Source organism: Perca fluviatilis, chromosome 23 (assembly GCF_010015445.1).
Source record: "Perca fluviatilis chromosome 23, GENO_Pfluv_1.0, whole genome shotgun sequence".
In the NCBI taxonomy this organism is placed as follows: domain Eukaryota; kingdom Metazoa; phylum Chordata; class Actinopteri; order Perciformes; family Percidae; genus Perca; species Perca fluviatilis.
Window position 1 is genome coordinate 27,576,065 of NC_053134.1, and position 24,474 is coordinate 27,600,538.

A 24,474-nucleotide genomic window follows, 5' to 3' on the forward strand; every position below is an offset into this window, starting at 1 on the left:
AGTAAAAGGGACAAACAAAGAGCAATAGATATTTTTACAATAATTTTGCCATTCAAAGCTTTCCACGCATCCACTCTGGTTTTAGAGAGTCTAAAGCTAGACGTCATTAGGCATTGGCTAGCCTAGAAATCTAGACGCCAGGGTCAGTCCAGGGTCAGTTGGCTTGCGAGCTGGAAAAAACAAATTTTGGTCAGGCCAATCACATCGTGTATAGAGTCGGTGGGCGGGCTTATGGTTGCTGCTGCTGGGAACAGCGGTCTTCTGGAAGACTGAGTTAAGCTTTTCTTTGAGAAAAGAACGGCACTGACGTCATTCTTAAAAAAAGGAAGATGTGTTGGGAGTTTTGCCTACCGGATACGGTAAAAATGTTTAATCTATGAACTAGCTTTGCTACCTTCTTCGTTGCTCTGCCTGGTTGGAGTGCTATCCTATTGCGTGCAGAGGGAATTTGAAAGACAACCGTTTATCCCGCCCCTCGGATTGAGCCCTTTCAATTGTGAGTTAATACTAGAGTTTAAGTGTTTTTGCTTTGTCTGAAACACTGCACTAAAGACATACAATAATTCCTGCACACATTTATAGCCTTACTTTAAGGTTTAGAAGAAGTAGTGGATTAGAAATATCTTCCAGTTATATTATATTGTTTAGTCTCATCGTCACAGCAGGGTAAGGACAGAGCAATTCTAAAACTAAAAAGCTACAGAGAAAGCTAACGACTGGGCCCCAAACTCTGATTGTGGGTGACTCTGCTGTAAAAGATATCAAAAGCAGTAAAAACACCAAAATACTCTGTTCTCCCGAAGACATGGTGTCTGACTTGGCCCAAAGAATCCCAGATATCGTAGCAGCACACCCAACTGTGAAGAACATTATACTGTACATAGGGTCAAATGATGTTGTAAAGCAAGAGTCTGAAGTGCTGAATCGTGAGTTTATGAATCTGCTGAACACAGTCCGCTCCATAAATGCGAAGGTGTTTATCAGTGGCCCTATACCGCCAGTCAGAAGAGGAGCTGAGAGATTCAGCAGACTGTTGGTACTGAACAGATGGCTTTCAACTGCATGTACCGACCATTCTCTGCAGTTCATTGACAATTTTAGCATGTTCTGGGACCGCAGACATCTTTTTAAAGCAGATGGACTCTTCCTTAACAAGCCAGGAGTAAAGCTGTTCACCTCTAGCCTACTTTACTTTCTGCACCACCCATCTACTCCCTCGGCCAAGGACACGAGACAAAATGAATCAACACAAACAAAACAAGAGGAAGACACAACAAAGTGTGGCAGCGATCCACCACAGCCCCCACCTGATCAAGGATTTGACCATGGGAGACCACAGAGCGGAGAAAAGAAATCTCAACCCCCCCTTTCACCTGTACAATACTCCTCAAACCCCCTTACCAACCCCGACGAGGATCCATCGTCCTCCCCATTCACCCTTTCCCCTGTTTCCCCCTGCCACATGATGGGGTTCACTGACCAGATGGAGCAGCTGGAATCAAGTTTGCCCGAATGCCTTCTCCCATCATTCCCCCAGCATCAAACTGACTCCGTTTTGAGTCAATCACTGAAATAAAACGCCAGGTACCTCTGCCCCCTCAAGGACTGCAGTGAACTCCTTCTCCTCTGAAGGATAAGGATGCTTGTGTACAACATGCAACAAGCTTTAACTGATATGTGCTGGGTCCAGGCTGCACGCCTAGTGGGACTCATGACTCTTTCCAGGACAAGCCTGGGCCCTGTGTATTAAATTCTTCTTCAATCTATGTTGTGATAGGTAATAGAAAAAGAATGGTGAATCTGATAAGAAAAAGAAGCACTTAACTGCCAACTTAGCATCCATTCCTCGTCAGCAACAACCTGTCCCAAAAAATTATTTTAACACAATAGCACTAGCCTTACTAAAGGTCAGGTCTTTGGCAGGTAAATCATTTTTAAATCAATGATTTTATTAAGCACAATCTTGATTTTATGTTTTTAACTGAAACCTGGTTAGACCAGAATAACTGTGCTGCTGTTCTTATAGAGTCAGCTCCCCCTAACTTCAGTTTTATGAGTGAGAATAGAGTGAATAAGAAAGGAGGTGGAGTCGCCATTTTGTTTAAGGACCATTCCAATGTACTCAAATATCTTATGGAAACTTTGCTTCTTTTGAATATGTGGCTCTTCAGCTAAGATCCTCCCCTCAAGCTATACTTCTAAATATCTACAGGCTACCTAAATACTGTGCAAACTTCTTTGACGACTTTACTGAACTGTTATCTATAATCCGTATTAACTTTGACCGTGTAATTATTGCTGGTGATTTTAACATGTTGACAACCCCCAGGACCGAGGGACCAAATAACTGGGTTGTGTTTTTGAGAGCTATGGACTGACTCAGCATGGGACACAGCCCACGCACAATAATGGGCACACACTGGACTTTATTATCTCCAAGGGTTTGAACATTTCCAAGGTTGTGGTGACTGATGTTGCTCCGGCTGATCATTCCTGCGTTTTCTTTAATGGCACTATCTCGGTGCCCAAAAGTGTTCAAACAAAGTTAATCAGAAAATGTATATCACTGAAAACACCAGTGAAAAATTCATTCAGCTTTTCAACTCCACACCCACCCTCACTGGGGCCTCAGTCAATGTGCTTGTAGATAATTTCAACTGTAAAATTACAAATGTTATTGATGCTATTGCTCCCACTAAGATTAAAGCTGTCTCTGGTAAGAAAAGATCTCCATGGAGAAATTTTATAGTGGTGAGAACCAAAAAAAAAAAAAAAAAAGCTTTGCTGAACACAGGTGGCGAAAAACTAATCTCCAGGTGCACTACAACACCTATAAAGAGAGACTTCGCATTTATAATTTGGAACTAAGGAATGCAAGGCAGTCCTTTTTCTGTGACATTATTGCCAGAAACAATTCACGTGCTTTGTTTGCTACGGTCGATAGATTAACAAACCCTCCAGTACCAATAGCATCTGAACTACTGTCCAACAAGGCTTGCAATGAATTTGCCTCCTTCAGACAAAATTCCTCAGTGCCTCTATATCAAGTACAGAATATGTGTTGTCATAGTGTTCACGCAAAACAAATTCCAATATGACACAATTTCATACGATCAAACATAAAAACCTGGAGGACATTATAAAACATGTGAAAACCTTCTCAAAGATGTTTAAAATTGTTTGGCTTCTGATCTTCTACAGATCAGAAACACATCTCTGCTCTCAGGTATTTTCCCACAGGCCCTGAAAACTGCAGTCATCAAACCACTCCTAAAAAGAACAATCTAGACACGTCACTAATGAGCAACTATAGGCAGACCTCCCATTTTTAAAGTAAAATTATAGAAAAAAGCGTTTTTTTCTCAACAACTCAACCTTTTATCACTAAACAACCGTTTTGATGCCTTTCAGTCAGGTTTTTGACCACACCACAGCACTGAGACGGCTCTTGTTAAAGTCTTTAATGACATCCACTTAAACACAGATAGTGGCAAAACTACAGTCTTAGTATTACTTGATCTCAGTGACCATGACATTACTTGACAGATTGGAAAACTGGGTTGGTCTTTCTAGCTCAGTACTAAAGTGGTTTGAATCCTATTTAAAGAATAGGGACTACTTTGTGTCTATAGATAATTATACATCTGAGCATACAAATATGATGTGCGGAGTTCCCCAAGGCTCAGTTCTGGAGCCTCTTCTGTTCAACATCTACATGCTCCCACTGGCGCAGATTATGGAAAACAACAATAAGTTATCAGTTATGCGGATGACACACAAATGTACATAACCTTATCGCCAGGGAACTATAGCCCAATACAACTGAATATGTGCATTGAACAAATTAACGACTGGATGTGCCAGAATTCTCTTAAATTAAATGAAGAAAAGAAACTGAGGTTGTCGTTTTTGAAGCTAAAGAGGAACAATTAAAAGTCAGCGCTCAGCTTCAAACGACAATGTTAAAAACAGACAAAGCCAGAAATCTTGGTGTAGTCATGGACTCCGACCTGAATTTTAAAAGCCACATTAAGACAATTACAAAATCAGCATATTATCACCTTAAAAACATATCAAGGGTTAAAGGACTTATGTCTCAGCAGGATTTGGAAAAACTTGTCCATGCTTTTATCTTCAGTAGACTTGACTATTGTCTTTACAGGTCTCCAAAAAAGATAAAAAAAATATAGACCGCTACAGCTGATTCAAAACACTGCTGCCCGAGTCCTCACTAAAACCAAGAAAGTGGATCACATCACTCCAGTTCTGAAGTCTCTACACTGGCTTCCAGTGCCTCAAAGAATTGATTTCAAAATACTTTTTCTAGTTTATAAATCACTAAACGGTTTAGGGCCAAAATACATTTCTGATCTGCTACTACACCATGACCCACCCAGACCTTGGCTTTCTTTAAATAACCCATTTTATCTGCTTTTATATGTTTAACTGTTTTAACTGCCCTTTCTTTAAATTCTTATCATTTTTATCCTCTTGCAGACACGGACATATTTCTAATTATTTCTCAGATGCTGACAGGACAGTAGATTGACGGAAAAGACTGGGCTGGTCAAAAGTTAGTCGAAGTAACTAACCAATTTAGGCAGAAGGCCTACAAATACTCTGACACTTTAAAACGGCTCTGGACTATATTCTATGACATTTTAAAGCTGCTATGGACCCCTTACAAAAATAGTCTATGACATTTGAAAGAGGCTCTAGACTATTTAGAGACAGACTGCAGAAGAAATAAAGTAGTTTAAGAACAAGTTCTTTACTATTAAAAGATTTGTCGGCAGGGCTATACCGGGTTTTGCAAGGTTTGCCGAAAAAAGAAATAAGCTTTGTGGTGACGATCACATCGAAAAAGAAACTGTATACTATAAAGTTTGTCAATCATGGGTAATGTTTAAAGTGCGCTTTATTCGCGTATTTTATCTCTGTTCTTTAAATTCTTATACTGCACTGTAAAATTTATTCTTGTCTTTTAAATAGTTTTTAATTGTGTTCTAACTGCTCTTTCATGTTTTATGTAAACTACTTTGAATTGCCCTGTTGCTGAAATGTGCTATATAAATAAAGCTGCCTTGCCTTGAATATCACGCATGGTCAATTGTTAAATATTGTTTTTAAGACTATTCCATTTGGATTTTAATTGGAGATTCAGTTCCATGAGCAATCTCCCATCAACTGATGAAGACCATGTGCTATGGGTTTACAGCTCCATAAAAGGTTAGTGAGTGGACCAGAGTTGCGATTGTCTGGCAAATTAGAAAACTTGTTGACTTGTTCCAAGTTACCCAGAGGAGATGGAGAGCCAGACGGCCGTCTCTTCAGTCTAGGGTGGCCATTAGTGGGGGAGATCTCACCATCCAGAAGAGAGTCCTGAAGAGGACAGGATCATTTTAAAAACATATCTCCAACAATCACAAAGCGGAATCAAATACTCTACTATAGATTCATTTTGTACTGGGTGGTTAATAAGATTTCCGTGGGTTTGCAAACACCTGCATAAAACTGAAGGAGCCATGGATCTTTGTCATGAGGTCCTCTAGGTGCTGCTTCCTCAGGACAGGGTCTTTGGGCAAGGCATATGGAAAGTTGAAAACCTCCGCAGGCATATCCATGTCAACTGCCTGTTAGGAAGAGGATAGTCGCAAATGGTTTCCAATAGAGATGTCTGCACATTTTAAACTAACATTTTCGTACTCACCAACTTGGCATGTTGCTCTCCTTTGACTCTCCTTTCTTTTCTCTGGGGAAAAATCACACCATTAATCATTAAATGGACACCATTGTTGAAAAATACACTTCCTGTACAATGGTGTTACAAATCAGACCATCTCCACAGTTTTCAGGCAGACCGACTCCCATTTTTTCCCCCCTCATGAATTTAATTGTGGATAATTACTATACAATACAACAATACATAAAATCTCCAAAGTGAATTTAGTAATGAAATAGTGGACCTCTGGAGATCTGCGTGACCTAGCTAGATTCAGAAGACTAAGCTGAACTCAGGTCAGTGGTGTAGCCCATGCAAATGTTGGGGCGTGACAAAGACTAGGAGTTGGGATGTTGACGTCAACTTCCAGCTTTGTTGAGATTCACCCGTTTTCAGCAGCAGTTTCAAATTGTGAGAATTGCAGAGGAAAGAGGTGTCAATGGGATTTTGAGGTTCTATGCATGTCCCATTTACCCTCCACACTTGTTTTTCCAACTATGACAGGGTAAAATTGGTTTTGCATTCTATTGCATCTATCAGTCTTACATTTGGGTATACCAAAAGATACCAAATACAGGACACTTTAAAGCTGCAAAATAAACTTCAGTCAGTGCTTCCGGTTGACAAAGTAATTCGAGTCTCGAAATGACCTCAAACAAAAAGCTATTTCTTGTTACTCATTGGCCGACATATACACCTTTACATGAGATTTGTGTTAATATAACTTCCTGACCAATTTATTAGTCTGGCTTGATTACGCAGTCATTTAACAGGTGTGCTTCTACAAGCACACCACTTTGCATGATTCATCCGGGAGTTACAACAGATGAGAGACACTTGCCTCTAGACGTGGTTGAACTCTATCCATCTATCCATCCATCTCATGGCAGTTTCATTCCATCACTTTTCATACTAAAAATGACAAATTAACATTCAGCTGTAGGGCCAAATAATTCATAGAATGCGTGTGAACAAAAGCTTGATGCATCCCAAAAAAAATAAATCCCAGTGCAGAGCAACATTTAAAAAAAAAAAAAAAGATATCTAAATATCGAAACCACTATGTAGATTATTTTGCCCATCTCCAGTCCTTCGAAGTTGCTGTGACAAATGCTTAGTCACTCGTGAAAATTAAAAGGACACTGCAGGATTTGACTATAATGAGTGAATACTTCCATTGTTTTAAATTAGGCTTTTATTTCAATCAGAGGTTCATTTAATTCCGTACAGACATTTGTCTGTTTACATTTGGTTGTAAATGCCATCCTGAAGGTTTAGGATACAAGTTAGTAGTTAAAACATTTTTTGCTCCTACCTGCCTACCACCACTAGAAGTATCCTACAGATAGGGCTTTAAAGTGATTGCTCGGAGTAATTTCACCCTAGGGTCCTTTGCACCATGACCTCGAACAACCCCCCAGAAGCTTTTTTCACCTGGGTCGAACATTGGGAGAGTTAGCGTTATCAAAAATATTTATTAATTTAACTTTTTTTTTTAAGTAAGTGCTGTAGTACAACTAGCAGGAGACAAATTACAATTGAGGTAAGTTTGGAGACATGACCTTATTTAATCATTAAATTAATAAATATTTTTGTGGTAGCTCTTTTCGGTGTTGTAATTTGTAGATGTCCCTAAGCTGCCCAGTAGCAACAGCAGCAGAGAGCAGAAGCCAACAGTTTAAATCATTGTGGAAGCCAAAATCATGAATGTGATAAAACTACATATTTTTTGTCCAACACAATTGCAATTCCAAGTTCGGTGAACCGATGGTTTGATGGCATCTAGTCTACAGTATATCCTCAACGTTCCACTGCCAGGGTTGCTTGTGTGCCGCAGACAACTATGTCAGTTACCTTCCTCTGTCTTTGTGTTGGCGTTATAAACTCCGGTGGATTTATGAGGACTATGGTTAACTAATCCAGACAGCTAGTCAGACTATCTGAGATTTCTCTTGCATGACTAAAACTACTTTTGAACGTACCCATGTTCCACCAAAACAAGTTCCTTCCTGAGACTAACAGAGGCACCGTGGCTTCCGTGCAGAGCTTAGCACCGCCCATGACTATTGTGATTGGTTTAAAGAAATGCCAATAAACCAGAACACGTTTTTCTCCTTTCCTGGAATACTGTGTGGACTAGCCAGACCTTCCTCTGCAGCGCTGTGGAGAACGTCTGGCAAAGCGAGACCAGATGGTACCTCACCTGTTTGCAGTCAGCATATTGCTTCTTGGTAGTGACTGGGACTTTGGGGATAAAAGTGGCAGCTCCTCTCCATGGTTTGTGGACTGCAGCTTGGGGTGATGTGGGTCCATCTGAGAAGTCCATATCCCAGGAGTCAGGAGGCTCCCTCGTGGTCTGGAAGTCCCCCTTCCAGTTCGGAGTGGGATGAGTCTCCGTATCGGTCAGGTACAGTCTGTTGAAAAACTGCCATATCACCAACAGAGCATCAGTGGATCCTGGAGCATGCTTACAAACAGCACTGAAATATAGCTTTGAAAAAACAAACTGGATATTAGTCATACCTCCTTAGGATCTTCATTTGGTTTTGACTTTGATGTGGCTGACCGGAGCAAAAAGAAACAAATCCAGTTAATCATATTTAGACAGAGCAAAAAAGGTATAGAGTTGTTTGAGTAGTCCATTAAAAGTCAAACTGGCAAGTTTTTTAAAGCCTAGCCATAGTCTTCTGTTTCACTAAATTATCCGTTTGAATAAATTCACCGCCCTTCAGCCACAGGGGTTTTGTCACAGTAAACGTTAAAATTATCATCTTACTGCTGTGGCAGTTTGACTTCAGCAGCACCTCTGGAGACTTGGTGGGTGGCGGTGGAAGACAACTGAAGTACTTGCAGTTCAACAGCCTGGTGACTTCTTCTTTGAACAGCTTAACTGAAAAGATAAGTCAATTAAGAAAATCCACTTCAGATGACCCAAACAAGGAAATGTACGCTTTATTAAAAGTTGGTTTGAATTTCTGTAGCCATCACTTTCATTAAGGATACTTCTCTCATATCTTCAAATGGCGCTTTTCCATTACATGGTACCTGCTTGACTCTCCTCTACTCGCCACGCTGTGCGTCAGTTTTCCATTGCAGATTTTAGTACCGCCTCAGCGTGGCTGGTCATCATAACGACTGCCGTGGGCGTGGCTTAGTAGTGTTGCTTTAATGGCTCCCCCGACTCATTTCCTGGTTCGCCGTCTCCGTAAACAACATGATATCAAAGAGATAGTTAACGTTTACTGCTCCAGATTTCCCACCGTGGTCAGAAAGAACAGGGGAGACACTTTGTTTCTCTCACATATATATGACTCTAGAGTCGCTACTCGCCACACACACACACACACACACACACACACACACACACACACACACACACACACACACACACACACACACACACACACACACACACACACACACACACACACACACACACACCACACACACACACACACACACACACACACACACACACACACACACACACACACACACACACACACACACACACACACACACACACACACACACACACACACACACACACACACACACACACACACACACACACACACACACACACACACACACACACACACACACACACACACACACACACACACACACACACACACGAAAGCTCTGCATGGAGCCTCCGGCAGCAACAAACCACCGCTGGCTAAACTATTTAAAAATGCCGTCTCTTGCTAGCAATGCAGTGATCAGTGACGATTCTTTCCAACCAACAGAGATGGGAAGTAACGAAGTACAAATACTTAATTACTGTACTTAAGTAGATTTTTCGGATATTTCTACTTTACTATTTTTTGTGGCGACTTTTTACTTTTACTCCTTACATTTTAACACGAATATCGGTACTTTCTACTCCTTACATTTAAAAAAAATTGGCTCGTTACTTCAGTTTTGTACAAGAGGTCGCAATGTCGGAGAATATCGCGGACACGCGCCTCACACCGCGAGCGGGCGCGTGCGCCACACAGAAAAAAAGTGAGAAAAAAGAGAGACTGCTGTCCGGAGGATAATCAGTTGAGATGGTGTGTGTGCGTCCTTGAGAACTGTAAGTCGTATAACTTATGTTGTCAGTTCATTAAAGCCTGTTGTTGTATTGGTCTGTAGTTCCTGCACAGTTAAAGTAGGTTAGCTAGTGATTTAGTTGTTTGTGTTCTTCACCTGTTAGCTAGGTCTCACGTTGCTTGTAAAGCATCAAAAGAGAGAAGTTGTCTCTGTCCGTGTTTTACAGGGAATATACTGTAGGCTACGTTGCATGTAACGCACCACTACAAGACGACCTGACAGATTCGGCTGCATTCATTTGCAGCAAATAATTGCAGCTTGATGGTGGTAACGTTAGCACTAGTAGTATGGACGGCGACATACTTAGCTTCTTAATTAATCTATGTTTAGTAATTCATATTGTATCCTTTATTTTCTTTCTATATTTGAGCACACACACATACATGTAGATTCCTTTAAATGTTAAGGGGACGATTAAAAAAGAGAAACTGGATCTGTGAATTCTCACAGAATCACAATTGAATTCATATCTTGCTACTCAGTCAGAATCTTATTAAGCTGGAGTCCCAGTCTCTGTCACAATAATCATATATGTGATGTTTGGCAGACATCCATTTAAAATGTAGACAATGGCATATAAAGAGCCTGGTTTTTATGTCCACTGAAGTTTCTCAGCTTGCACTCTAGTAACATTTGTGTGGTCCAGGTAGCTTTGCATAAAAAGTGGTTGTCATTCGCAAGGCTACTTTTACTTTTATACTTTAAGTACATTTCAAAGCCTGTACTTTGTTACTTTTACTTAAGTAAAGAAGTTAAATCAGTACTTCTACTTTTACCAGAGTATTTTTTAACACAAGTATCTGTACTTCTACTTAAGTACGGGAAGTGAGTACTTTTGCCATCTTTGCCGACCAATCAGCAACCTGCAGGTTTTCACGTCACCGTTTCGGCTCGCCTCAGCTCGCTTGGAACCTCGACTGAGGTGGTACTAAAAAAAAAAAATGTATCCGTTAGCAGGTACCAGGTACTTTTTTTCGTAATGGAAAACCAAAAAAGGAGAGTAGAGTCGAGGCGGGTCAAGCAGGTACCATGTAATGTAAAAGCGCCAAAAGTAACTGCTAAGTGGTGTCATGCATATGCCAAATCTGATGTTTTCTGATCGAGGCAGCCCACAAAAAAAATAAAAAAATAAAAATAAAAGAAATTGGTCTTCGTACAGTTCGTGGGTTGGAAGGCACTCCATGTCCCCTTTTACTACTACCCCCAACATAAAAGCACATAGTAATCCCAGGATAATTACATCCAAGAGTGATAACTAAATTTGCCATCTACTGTACCTTTGAGGTCATTAAACTGGATTAGCATAATGACATACAAAGTATGGGGCCCAGTAACTAAGCTCAGAAGTCTATGCTTTTACAGGGCTCGACATGAAGGCTTGTCCGCTTGTCCGGGACAAGTGGATTTTTTGAAATTTACTGGACAAGTTAAAACTCAAACTAAAATGCCATGTTAGTTCACGTCATGTGCCACTCATTACGTCTATGTTACTGATTTGAAACGATAATTTCTTTCCCCCGCAATCCCGGTCAGCGGACCGCTAACGTTAGACCCAGCCCCATGTTCAGCTCGTTCTCTGGAAGCAATGCAGCATGAAACGGTGCACGGTGAACCTGCCGGTGTTAGTTAGCTAACATTAGCTTGTTAACTCCGCCTTAACGTTACCTCCTCGCCACATCGTTGACAGAAAAGGAGAGACTCTGTGCTAATACGGCACCGGTGCCTTAACGACCGTTATCTACCGGACCGAATTGCAACGCGGTGCCACTGAAATGCCTGCGCTTCTCTCGGATGCTCCGAAAACGGACGTTAGAGGCAACCTAAACATCGCCGCATGTTACGCTAGTTAACACTACACTCAACAGCAAGTAACGTTAGCCTATCGTTAGCTAGCAGCTGGAGTAAACAGTTAAAATGCTGACAGCTAAACGGTGTAAAAGTGTGTCTGTATTTCACTGGAGAGGAACATATGACAGTGTGCCGCTGCTGTTGTCGGAAAAACAGATGTTGCGTTCACTTGAAATTCGCCCCGCCAGCGTTGTGCTGCATTCAAAGTTGTTGTAAAATACCCTTTTCCTATCCAGTGGTTGTTATTGTTGTTACATTTTTAATAAATCATTTAATTTTGCCTTAGCAATAAACAAGCCGTTCTATAATGTCGTTTTTTGCTCCTTTTTGAAAAAAATAAATAAATAATATATGCAGATTAAATATCAGGTAATAATCAACTGTAAAGTAGCTACACCTTTTTAAAAGGATCCTTTCGGTAAATCAGCCTCTGCCGGGTAGAAATTTGTGAAATTGTATAAAAAAAAAGTTAACACCAACATTTAGTGGCAAAATCCATTGTATGTCTACAAAATTATTTTAGATATAGTAGAAGTTCAAGTCACCACTATTTTTTGTTTAAATTTTTTTTTTTTTTTTTTATTTTTTTTCACTACTCTTTCAATATATTGATTTATCTCAAAATATTGACTTAGTATCTCAATATATTGACTTAGTAACTCAGAATATTGACAAAGAATCTCAAACCAATAAGAACATTTAAAATATTGACTTACAATCTCAATATATTGACTCAATATCTCAAAGTATCGACTTTGTATCTCAATATATTGACTAAGTAACTTAGAATATTGACTAGGAATCTGAAAGTAATGTCAAACTTTAAAATATTGACTTAGAATCTCAATATATTAACTTCTGCACACCGGCGTGCAACATATTACTTTGTATTATGGAGTCTGGAGATCCTTTTTTCTTGTTGAAGGGGAAATCTATTGTTGGGACACGTTTGTTTCTACTGTTTCAACAGAATTGTATTAATGTTGATAGTGTTTGGATGCTTTCAACGGTTTGTTCAAATTCTGCATTAGCAAAACACAATTTTTTTATAAAATGATGAATCTTTACCCGGACAAGTGACTTTTATGCATGGACAAGTGAAACGTAAATGTACTTGTCCGAAGGACAAGTGCCTCAAAAAGTTAATGTCAAGCCCTGCTTTTATACTCACATGTGGATCCAGCCACAGGCTTGTCTTTCCCCTCTAGCAGGTCCCAGTAGGCCAGAGCCGCTTGCTCCATCTGCTCCTCTAAACTACAACAGTGAAGATAGAGGAGGGTCATCAAGAAGCCAAGAGCCCATGTGTAACAAGGAGCTCTGCCGTGGAGGATTTATACCACTGAACTTGTGTTAGTTTTTTTTTATAGCTCTACCTACAAATTTGTATACAATATTGTTTTGGAGTTTGAACATAACGTAAAAAAGAACCCTCCTGTTGCCAATCATGTTTGTTTTGTTATAGACAAATATGCTGTAATAAGCACTTTTTTGAATTTACTAAAAACATAAGTACAGTTGTCTCCGTCACACACCCACAGGACCAGATCATACAGCAAATGTAAATCCATTTACACTAAGCTACCTTAACCACCCAAGATGTATGAAGTGGCCAAAAATTAGAGTTTATTATTTTCCATTCAAACAAAACCTTAATTAGCATAATTTGAACAAGATATTCAAATTAAAGCAAATTGTATAATTCATGGAAATGGATTGAAAAATCACCAGCTCCCTCTGTGTTTGTGTCCAACCAGAGCTAGTGCAAGCAGACATTTGACAGTAACGCAATATCAGTGCAGTACAAATGTTGCTTTGGCTTTCACCTTTGGGCTGAGATTAGATGTCCTTTAGCCTTTAGGAGGATGATGCTACAAACAACCAAAACCACTAATTGTTTCAACAGCATTCATTCAACAACAGAATAAGCAGCACGGTCCGTGTACTTGGCGGCCAACGGATTTTCGTTTTGAAAGGAAAAAAACAAAAACGAAAAAACGGCCAGTTTCCCAATTACCATTAGTAAATAGGAAAACAAAAACCGGAAAACCCATTATTTGTTTTTGTGTTGATATTAAAAAACGGAAAACGAGGAACTATCTCGTTATCCGATTTTCTTTGATGCGTTTGTAGATGGAACTCTGAAATTAAAATGTGTATAAATCTTATTCCTCATTCATTTTTTTCATGAGCCGGAAGCGATCGTAGGTAATAAGCGGCTGCATACCCGGAAATCATTTGGACATCAATGATACGGCCGTAAAAATGTTTTTAGACGAATGCTAGTTTTATATTAGAAAACCGAAAGAATGGGATGTCTTGTGGGGATATAGCAGCTGCGTTAGGTTCACAGTTTGGAACGATACGGGGCTTTTCTGAGAGGAGTGTGCGGAGCCGGTGTGCTCAGCAGGGCGAAACACAAGTTGACTTTTATTATGAAGTGGTCACAGGAGATTAGCGCTGACTGCTCTCATTCATCAAAAATAAGTCTACACAACAAGACAACCATCATAGTCTAATAATAATAATAATAATAATAATAATAATAATAATAATAAATTTTCAAAATTTCAAATTTTCATTGCCATTGCTTTGGCAAATATCTCTCAAACAAACTAAAATCGAAACCATGATTTGGCTTTCCCTTATCAAATCGATCAAGGAAATACAAAGTGAAGTGAAACAGCTGCTGCAGGCTGAACCAGTCCGTTAGCATCAAAGATGAATAAACTCCAACTCTCATGCTTTGATAGCTTTACTAAAAAGTCCTTTCCTGTCATAATCCTGCAGGACTGGTTTTTGCATTATTAAACATGCTAAATGTTGAATGTTTCATTCACAGTGCGACACGTCCGGAGCAGAGACCTCACTAGGATTTAAAGACAGGAGGTGATTAGCCCCCAGGGTATTTGTAACTTGAGTTTTTCAAAATCTTTGCACTCACTTCTTCTGTTACTTCATTATTGCCACGAAAGGGGATTCCCTGTCTCCCTAACATGGAAGTGACCGCAACAATTCGCCTTAGATACTCTCTTCTCTCCGCTATCTCACTTGCTATCATCTGTGCAACGTCTCCCTGTCCCTCTCATTCATCAAAAATGAGTCTACACAACCATCATAGTCTAATAATAATAATAATAATAATAATAATAATAATAATAATAATAATAATAATAATAATAAAGTGAAAACATTTTCAAAATTTCTCATTTTCACATAAAAAGGTCTAACGTTGTTTTGTGCCATTGCTTTGGCAATTATCTGTCAAACAAACTAAAATTTAAACCATGATATGGCTTTCCCTTATCAAATCGCAAAAGACTGATTTAATACAACAATATCTGTCAAACAAATAGGGCTATAATTAGTATAAATAAGATATAAAATCAATATAAATGTGATTTTTGGAGGTTAAAAAAAGTAACTAAGTAACTCTACATTTTAAATTGGCTACTTTTACTAGTAATTTTACTTGTACTTGAGTATACAACAAAGTAACAGTACTTTTACTTAAGTAGAATTTTTTTTTACTCTTTTCACTTCTGCCGATTTATTTAAATCTAAAAATTGCATAGACCTAGCCCTGGTCTGCATATTGCTTTTAATATGCAAATATTAAAATCATTTCACTGGCGAAACACAAGTTGACTTTTATTATGAAGTGGTCACAGGAGATTAGCGCTGACCGCTCTCATTCATCAAAAATTAGTCTACACAACAAGACAACCATCATAGTCTAATAATAATAATAATAATAATAATAATAATAATAATAATAATAATAGGAGGTGGTGTGCTCAGCAGGGACTTCTGTCCTGACGGCCAACTTGAAGTTGAAATCGCTGAAGGTATTGCTGAGGCAATGAAGTTTCTTTTTCTTTTTTTTTCTTTTTTTATAAAATCAATCGCCGTTTACCGCTTTTGTTAAACATAAAAATGAATGCTACTCTTAAAGTAAATAAAAAGCTGACCACAGCTAGGCCAATATGCAGACCAGGGCTAGGTCTATGCAATTTTTAGATTTAAATAAATCAGCAGAAGTGAAAAAGAGTAAAAAAATGTTCTACTTAAGTAAAAGTACTGTTACTTTGTTGTTTACTCAAGTACAAGTAAAATTACTAGTAATAGTAGCTAATTTAAAACGTAGGCCTACTGAGTAAGTTACTTAGGTAGTTACTTTTTTAACCTCCAAAAATCACATTTATATTGATTTTATATCTTATTTATACTAATTATAGCCCTATTTGTTTGACAGATATTGTTGTATTAAATCAGAGTCTTTTGCGATTTGATAAGGGAAAGCCATATCATGGTTTCGATTTTAGTTTGTTTGATAGATATTTGCCAAAGCAATGGCAATGAAAATGAGAAATTTTGAAAATGTTTTTTTTTAATTATTATTATTATTATTATTATTATTATTATTATTATTATTAGACTATGATGGTTGTCTTGTTGTGTAGACTTATTTCTGATGAATGAGAGCAGTCAGCGCTAATCTCCTGTGACCACTTCATAATAAAAGTCAACTTGTGTTTCGCCCTGCTGAACACACCAGCTCCGCACACTCCTCTCAGAAAAGCCCCGTATCGTTCCAAACTGTGAACCTAACGCAGCTGCTATATCCCCACAAGACATCCCATTCTTTCGGTTTTCTAATATAAAACTAGCATTCGTCTAAAAACATTTTTACGGCCGTATCATTGATGTCCAAATGATTTCCGGGTATGCAGCCGCTTATTACCTACGATCGCTTCCGGCTCATGAAAAAAATGAATGAGGAATAAGATTTATACACATTTTAATTTCCGAGTTCCATCTACAAACGCATCAAAGAAAATCGGATAACGAGATAGTTCCTCGTTTTCTGTTTTTTAATATCAAAACAAAAACGAATAATGGGTTGTTTTCCGTTTTTTGTTTTCCTATTTACTAATGGTAATTGGGAAACTGGACGTTTTTCGTTTGTTTTTTCCTTTCAAAACGAAAATCCGTTGGCCGCCAAGTACACGGACCCAGGATGCTGTCTAACGTTTCATGTTAAAGAGAATACGCAGCGAAAACTAGGTTACGCACAAAGCTAACGTAGTAGATATATAAACATTTGTGCCGTAATGTTTAAATTTGTTGTTACAATGGATTTCATAGAATTTGTATTTAAAAAAAAAAAAAAAATATTCATCAGGAAACTGTATCAAATTCACAGTACGGGTTTAGAAAACTTCTGAAGGATACCCAGCCGTAGTATTGTTTAATGACCCCATCAATACACAAATGACAGATTCAGGGTGCGGCAGCCAGACCTTCCTCCACAGCGCTGCAGAGGAAGGTCTGGCTAGTCTACACAGCATTCCACGATGGGAGAAAAACGTGCTCTGGTTTATTGGCATTTCTTTAAACCAATCACAATCGTCTTAGGCGGTGCTAAGCTCAGATGGAGCCAAATAGTCTCAGGAAGGAACTTGTTTTGGTGGAACATGTGTACGTTCAAAAGTAGTTTTAGTCGTGCAACAGAAAACTACGATAGGACAGATAGTCTAGCTAGCTGTCTGGATTTACCCTGCAGAGATCTGAGGAGCAGTTAACCATAGTCCTCACAAATCCACCGGAGGTTTGAACACCAACACAGACACAGAGGAAGGTAACAAAAATAAGGCCAAAAAGGACATACGGCAGAATTTCCGGCGGCAACAGAGCAATCCAGGAAGTGGAGGGGCTAGACTATGCAGTGACTGACCTCAGCCTGTTATCCCTGTTGACTCCCAGCAGGGCGGCGAGCTGACCCAGGCTGTGCAGCCGTTTGGCTGAGATGAGGGGCGCCTGGTTGCGTCCAGCCAGCAGGTCCTGCCTGATGTGCTCCTGCTGCATGCTGCTGAGGAGGTGCTGGACCTGCAGCACGGTGCTCAGACGCCTCCTCTCCGCCTCCTCCTTCACCAGCTGCTGCTTCTTCTTCACCTTCCTCTGGGCTCTCAGCAGCTGCAGTGGCAAGAGGAGTCAGGCAGCGGTTTGAAAACATGGCATTCAACTAGTCACATTTAGCAAAGATGAATCGATTAGTGGTTAAAAAAATAAAAAAAAGGCTCAAAACTGATTAATCTTTTAACATTTATTGTGACCAAAAGTATCCAATTCATTTAACACAATTGTATGTTGTTAAAAATAATTTCCTGCCCACCTGTCATCACCACCCACTCAGACAAAAATCAAGATGACCCACTACAATATTCAAGACCATACAACTAAGAAGACAAACTATAAACCCCACCAGCCTAGACATCTCACAAGCCCACTCCTGGATTGACAGCACCCTATCATTCCTCCATCCTCTTAATCTGTCTGGCCATCATTGAACTAGTCTGGACCCAGCTTCCAATGGGCTTATCCACCACACGCGTCGGATTCTCCGAGTCCAGCTTGTTAAATGCGAATATGTTCTAGATTCTTCTCTCCTCTGTGACAGTTAACTGAATATCTGAGTTGTGGACAAAATAAGACATTTGAGGACGTCCTCTTTGGCTTTTTGAAAACACTGATCCACATTTGCGACCATTTCCTGACATTTCATAGACCAAACCCTAATTGAGAAAATAAGAGCATTAAATTAACAGGTAGTTGCAGCCCTAGTCACAATAGAGACCTTTGAGTACTAAATCTGTTTATGCAGTGTTTGGAAAGCCCACTGCTGGATGTTGGAGCAAAAAACAGTTTAAAAAGACTACTAAAACCAGTGGTGTTGAAAAAGTACAAAATGTTGGGCTGTGACAATGGTGGTTTCTTATTTATAATTATTTTTAATTGAAAAAAAGAGCACGTGTATCAATTTTAGGTAAATAGTTTGTGACAATGTGTGACAGTCTTGTTGCCAATGAGTTAGCTAGCTGCCAACAGCACAGAGATAGAAAAAAAGCAGTCTTCTTCCTCTTTGAAACGGTCTCTAGTTAGCATAATGTTAAGCAGCAGAAGTAGGCTAGTCTCAGACAAAACAGCCAGGCTTCATGTTGTGCCATCACCTCTGAATTGACATTTATTGGCTACAAAAATTCCCCAACAACATTGTCATTTTAGCACACAGTCAGCAGCTAAAAATATGGCTAGTAACATTAGGGTCTTTGGTCATTTTAAATGCAGTGTGATCAACGCGACAACCCCTTCTCATGATAACCTACGAAATTAGGTGTCCTCCGGCTGGTAACGGGACGCTGGCTACAGAAAGCCATCGGCTGCACAAGGTAGTTAAGTTTACCTGAAACAAAGGTTACTGGTAGCCGGCTACAGATCTCTGTGAGCTATCTGTCATATCAGCGGCACTTGGTAGTAGAGTCTAGCAGAGAAAGGGTTACTGGGAGCAGGATACAGGGCACTGCCAGATGTCGTTTTAGGGGCCATGGCTGTTGAGTTTAGCTGACAAAAACTGAGTGCCATGCGGGGACGACAATTAAGTTTAGGTACCAAAACGACTAGTTCAGTTTAGGAAAAAAAAAAAAAAAAAAAGAATGTGGTTTGAATTTAAACAGTCCTCGGAACACTTTTTCAGGGTGAAACTCTTGTGCTGGGGGTTTTCCTCAGGAAGCCAACTCTACCTAGAAAACATGTAGATTTACAGTGGCACCACTAGGTGGAGCTTTTAAACTTTTTAATGAGATTGAGTCGTTTGATGACCGCACAAAAGGGCAGCACAAACTGTAACACAATGCACCTCCCTGTCCTGCCTCGCTCTGCTCACTACTGATGAACTTATGAAAAAGTCATGAGACCATTTTCAAGTCTGTAACTTTGATCTGCCTTTTGACGAGCCATGGCAAGTGCTACCTGTACATCCTATACTCTCATGTAGGTTTGTCCTGTGACAAAACACTGGCATTACACATGCACACAACAAAAAGACACCAACGGAGTCTGCTGAGGCCTCATTAGCGTCCGCTACATTTTTGAATGCATATTTCCTGGACTGGATTTAGAATTATTTGCCAGTGACAAGAAAGCAAGGGGAAAATATCAAGTGCCGACACACTTTTTGCACTCCGTGTCGGCAGACAGCTGTAGGCTTGTACCGGTTAACGCTCTGAAGTGTCAGACACATGCAGCCACTTCCCTGAAACCACTTGTGGGACTGACGAAAGCCCACAGCGGCCCGTGGCGTGTCTGTCCGAGCCCGTCTCCAGCGTCTCCACCTGCAGATAGTCAGCTGTGTGTCTGCTTGATAAACTCTGACGGCCAGTTTAACTCGCCGATCCTTTCATGGGTCATGTAGCTCTCCACAAGCAGAAAAAAAAATAAAAAAGGTTAGCCCCCTAGCCCCCTTGTTTGCCCCCTTTTGTTTTTGGATCTCACTCAGAACACCATGGATGGATTTATTCAAAGTTTGTGTGTGTGGAAGAACCAGAGACACAATATGGGCACTTTAAAACACAACTAGCTGGTTCAAAGTTAGGACTAAGTTAATTAGCAGTTAAGAAATAGATTGTATAGCCTATTTACATTTTATAATGCAAGAGACATTTTTTAAAACTTTTAACAATTTGTTTTTTTAAATGCAGGATCCATATCGTTAGAAGTTAAATGTGCAATTAATTGTGATTTATGTCCTATCGTGCAGCCCTACTTTAGTGCCATGTAAACTTACTTTTGAACTGAGAACAGAGGCTCTCCACTATACATGACATGCCATTACAAAGCCAACTGTTCTCACACAAAAAGAGACCCAAGTAAAGAGTCAGACTGCCATACCGTCTGAGTCAAGCTATCCAGAGTTTTGTGCAGCTCCCGTGTAAATGCCAGGTTATGCAGCACCTCCTCGTACTTTTCCAAAGCAGCCTGAAAAAACAAAAGACGTGAGATACAAGATCATATTTATTTGTTGCCAATAGAGCAGCAGTGACAGTGACAGCAGCAGCGACAGCCTTCCATTTGAAAGGCTCTGGAAGTGCATTTTCCTCTTCATCTCCATGGATGTTGTTATATGAAGAGTTTTAAGCCTGGAACAAAGCCTACCAGCTAGGAGATGAATTGTGATCAGTGATTCAGCGCAAAAGAACATTTTCAAAACTGAAAAAAGGCAAAGGAACAAGACTGTGTACACTGTACACCCCCAACCGGCCCGTCAGACACCGCCTACCAAGAGTCTGGGTCTGCTGAGGTTTCTTCCTAAAAGGGAGTTTTTCCTCGCCACTGTAGCAATAGCCACTGCTAATGCTTGCTCTTGAGGGAATTACTGGAATTGTTGGGGTTTTGGAATTTATAGAGTGTGGTCTAGACCTACTCTATCTGTAAAGTGTCTCGAGATAACTCTGTTATGATTTGATACTATAAATAAAATTGAATCATGGACTTCAGTGGTAGCAGCTAGCTATAGCCACTCACAGGTTCTGTAAACATTTCCATGGTAACAGCGAGCTCCACCTATTCGATGTCGCTGTCACACTCAGGATCGTGTAAGGTTTATCTCATACAGACTTGTGGCTTCTACAGTGGCATAAACCATCATTTTACACTCTCGTAGCTCATTGGTCAGTCTACCTTGAATGGTTTAGCTATATGGATTATAATCCCAACCCTTACAGGAGTTTTACTGTCAGAACCACACTGTTGAGCACCAGACATCGCCAGGTCTTACCATCTGATCCTTGTTAATTTCCTGTCAAATTCCAGACCAGGCTCAATCGATTGATACTGGGCACAAAAAAAAAAAAAAAAAAAAAAAAAAAAAAAAAAAAAAAAAAAAAAAAAAAAAAAAAAAAAAAAAAAAAAAAAAAAAAAAAAAAAAAAAAAAAAAAAAAAAAAAAAAAAAAAAAAAAAAAAAAAAAAAAAAAAAAAAAAAAAAAAAAAAAAAAAAAAAAAAAAAAAAAAAAAAAAAAAAAAAAAAAAAAAAAAAAAAAAAAAAAAAAAAAAAAAAAAAAAAAAAAAAAAAAAAAAAAAAAAAAAAAAAAAAAAAAAAAAAAAAAAAAAAAAAAAAAAAAAAAAAAAAAAAAAAAAAAAAAAAAAAAAAAAAAAAAAAAAAAAAAAAAAAAAAAAAAAAAAAAAAAAAAAAAAAAAAAAAAAAAAAAAAAAAAAAAAAAAAAAAAAAAAAACAACAAAAAAAAAAAAAAAAAAAAAAAAATGAATACGTGGTCTCCTTTCGGCCCATGCTTGTTCTAAAGTCTGCAAATAAAAATGTTCAAACAGCCAAACTAACAGATCTATATCATGCCTTCAACTTTGTTAAATAATTGCAATCATGATAATATAGACAATACAAAGCAAAACTAACTTCATTTTCAATGTCATTGAGATCACATTAATAACAGTCCATCTCCCTCACTAGAGCCTACGGAAGAGGATTAGGGCCACATGTGAAAAATGTATTTGAGTTAAGGCAGAAATCCAACTTTAAACAGAACTACATTTTTTCACACGTGGCCCTAATCGTCTTTTGTAAGTGCCCGACCATACTTATCCATTTAAAACCCCATCAACCATCATTTACTCTGCCCCAAAACAATCCTACCTTCTTTTTCTCCAAGTTGCGGACTTTGTGTTTGAGGCAGATGAGACCATCTTCTATGTAGGCCTCATAGCCGTGGTAGGCAGTGCAGGCCTCCAGGCTGAGCTGCAGGGCACTCAGGCCACCGGGCGAGCCCACCTTGGGGCTTTCAGCCATCACCTGGTCCTCCTCCCCCTCCTCTGAGCGCTCAGGTGGAGGGGTGACAACCAGGGTAGGGGAAGGAGACAGCTGCACCATGTTGAGCTCCACACTACAAAGGGAGGGACACATTTTAGCAACAAGATTTAGTCAGAACTGCAAATGTGGAGCCGTGTGGTTTTTGTGCCACGCAGCAGCAACAGAGAAAAGATGCTGCTGGTACCATAGGTGTAGATTTTGGGGTGGGATGTACCACTAAATATTTAGAAGAGGTAGTATTGTCCCCCCCCATCAACATAAAAAAAAAAAATATGAAAGACAACCCACACCCCAAAAGGGGTAAAAAGTAACCGTTCAGGGGGGGTGTTGGTAAAGGTCACAAACTAGAGATTTCAACTAAAGAGATTTAAACTTTGGAGCCTCTGGCTTTAACAAGGTCGCATTCTCTAGATCTGTTGTTGAGCTGTACAAGATTTCTAAAAGACCATCGCGAGACACTTGTGAGGTTTGGAATATGCAGAAAGTTTGGAACAATACAGAAGATGAGAATTTACACCATGAACTGTAGCATAAAAATTCACCAGAATGAAGAAGCATTTGAAACACCGGTGTAACTTACAGTCAAAAGTGGCCAGTGCAACCCCCGAGAAAAAAAAATAAAAGAAATTTTTTTTTTTTTGAAATTGTTGCAGGAATGCAGGAAGTGAAGATCTCAACGTTTAACCCAACGCCTCTGGATTTGACACTTTATTTTTTCATTTTATTGGGGACGGCCCCCGCAGTTATGTGCCCCCTCCCCCCCCCCAAAAAAAACCTACGCCCTTGGCTGGTACCAAGCGGAGTGTTTCTAGAGAAATGGAGATGACTCAACCCAGTTTGGGCAGCAGCCAACGCCGTGACGCTGCAGTTCCAGCGGCTCCCGAGCTGCGTGCTCATTCTGGATCAATCATGAACGCGACAGAAGCCACAGCTCAGAACACCGACATAAACATCGTGCAAAACTAAAAAAAATCTAAGTAGCAGCTTCTACAAAGGCCTGGTCTACCCTGAAATAAAATTCCCCAGCGTGCATGCGCTATATCATTTTCCGCGAGTCATACTTGTGAGGCTCGGCCGCGGATTGGAGTATGGAAGGAGCCAATTAAGAAGCTCTAATGCGCAGTGACTAGCCTTGGCCCGGGCTAAATCCTGCTGCAATCAAGTCCTGATCATGCAGTCGATTAAAAACTTTGCTGCACAGATCCTTTGACAAGACAAGACACTCACGTTAGCATCTTCCAAACTTTCGCTCCTTATTTCCATTATTTCAAGTTTAATTACAACACACGTAAGCATTTTATTAAAGACAAAACGCCACGCTGAAAACCAAGCGAACAGCTGACGCACCTTGTAGCGTTGAATCCTCTCCGGAGAGCCGCTGGACATCCGACAGTGGCGAACTGGGCGACCTCTGGCCAACCGTGATGTTTGACTCGCAGAGGCCACGCCGGCGTCCGCTCATAGCTTTATATACCCGGCCACCGGCACACACACGCTCCGCCGGGGGCGACAAGACCCACCCCGGCCACATCCGGTTCTGGCACCTGTCACGGTGCACGCACACCTACGCACGACTACACAAAACGCATCATACATCTTTTTGTATTATTTCACATTCACAAAAGTAAATCACTAACAGAAAACCTCTATTTAATATATATATTTTTTTATGAATGTAATGCAACAATACTTAAAAACCATTCAGCGCTGTACAAAACCCAAAATTTGCAAATTGCATATTTATACCTTGCATGGACTGCTGAAATATTAAACATATATTTATATTTATCACTTAACCCCTGGTATAGCCTATTTGAGTTTGGGAATTTGTCATTGTACTTGTTTTGCAATAAATATTAAAAGAATAATATAATCACATTATTGTAATATTAAACAGTGATTCACTGTTTGGTGATTTAAAGTGGTGGGGAATAGTGAACTTTTTATTGATTTTAAAAATAATTATATTGTATCACACTATATGAAGGACAAAGATCTTTTTACACATAAATAGTCTACATTTGGCATAACAAGTCGTAGTAGTTTGAATGTAGACTTATGCTGTGCCCTTTCTTGCAGCGCTGTGACAGGTCTATGGAATTAAATTTGTGTCAATATATACAGACAAAACATGTTATAGCTATAATGCGTA

At 39.5% G+C, this 24,474-nt stretch overlaps 1 protein-coding gene across 2 annotated transcripts in view; it reads right to left on the reverse strand.

Moving 5' to 3' along the window:
* The window catches only part of caprin2 (caprin family member 2), a 38,985-nt gene extending 15,141 nt beyond the window's left edge, over window positions 1–23,844 (reverse strand). Inside the window, exons 1-12 of one of the 2 annotated variants that reach the window (XM_039791015.1) lie at window positions 23,670–23,844; window positions 22,128–22,395; window positions 21,279–21,299; window positions 20,393–20,479; window positions 17,403–17,641; window positions 12,840–12,922; window positions 8,499–8,612; window positions 8,246–8,283; window positions 7,926–8,147; window positions 5,711–5,752; window positions 5,505–5,633; window positions 5,298–5,382 (exon numbers count right to left, since the gene is read on the reverse strand). In XM_039791015.1, the coding sequence (XP_039646949.1) occupies window positions 5,298–5,382; window positions 5,505–5,633; window positions 5,711–5,752; window positions 7,926–8,147; window positions 8,246–8,283; window positions 8,499–8,612; window positions 12,840–12,922; window positions 17,403–17,641; window positions 20,393–20,479; window positions 21,279–21,299; window positions 22,128–22,382 (1,315 nt within the window). In that variant the 5' untranslated portion in view covers window positions 22,383–22,395; window positions 23,670–23,844. Of the gene's footprint in view, window positions 1–5,297; window positions 5,383–5,504; window positions 5,634–5,710; window positions 5,753–7,925; window positions 8,148–8,245; window positions 8,284–8,498; window positions 8,613–12,839; window positions 12,923–17,402; window positions 17,642–20,392; window positions 20,480–21,278; window positions 21,314–22,127; window positions 22,396–23,669 lie in introns of those variants that run through there. The other variant, XM_039791014.1, reaches the window with a different exon arrangement.
* Between the last annotated feature and the right edge of the window lie 630 nt (window positions 23,845–24,474).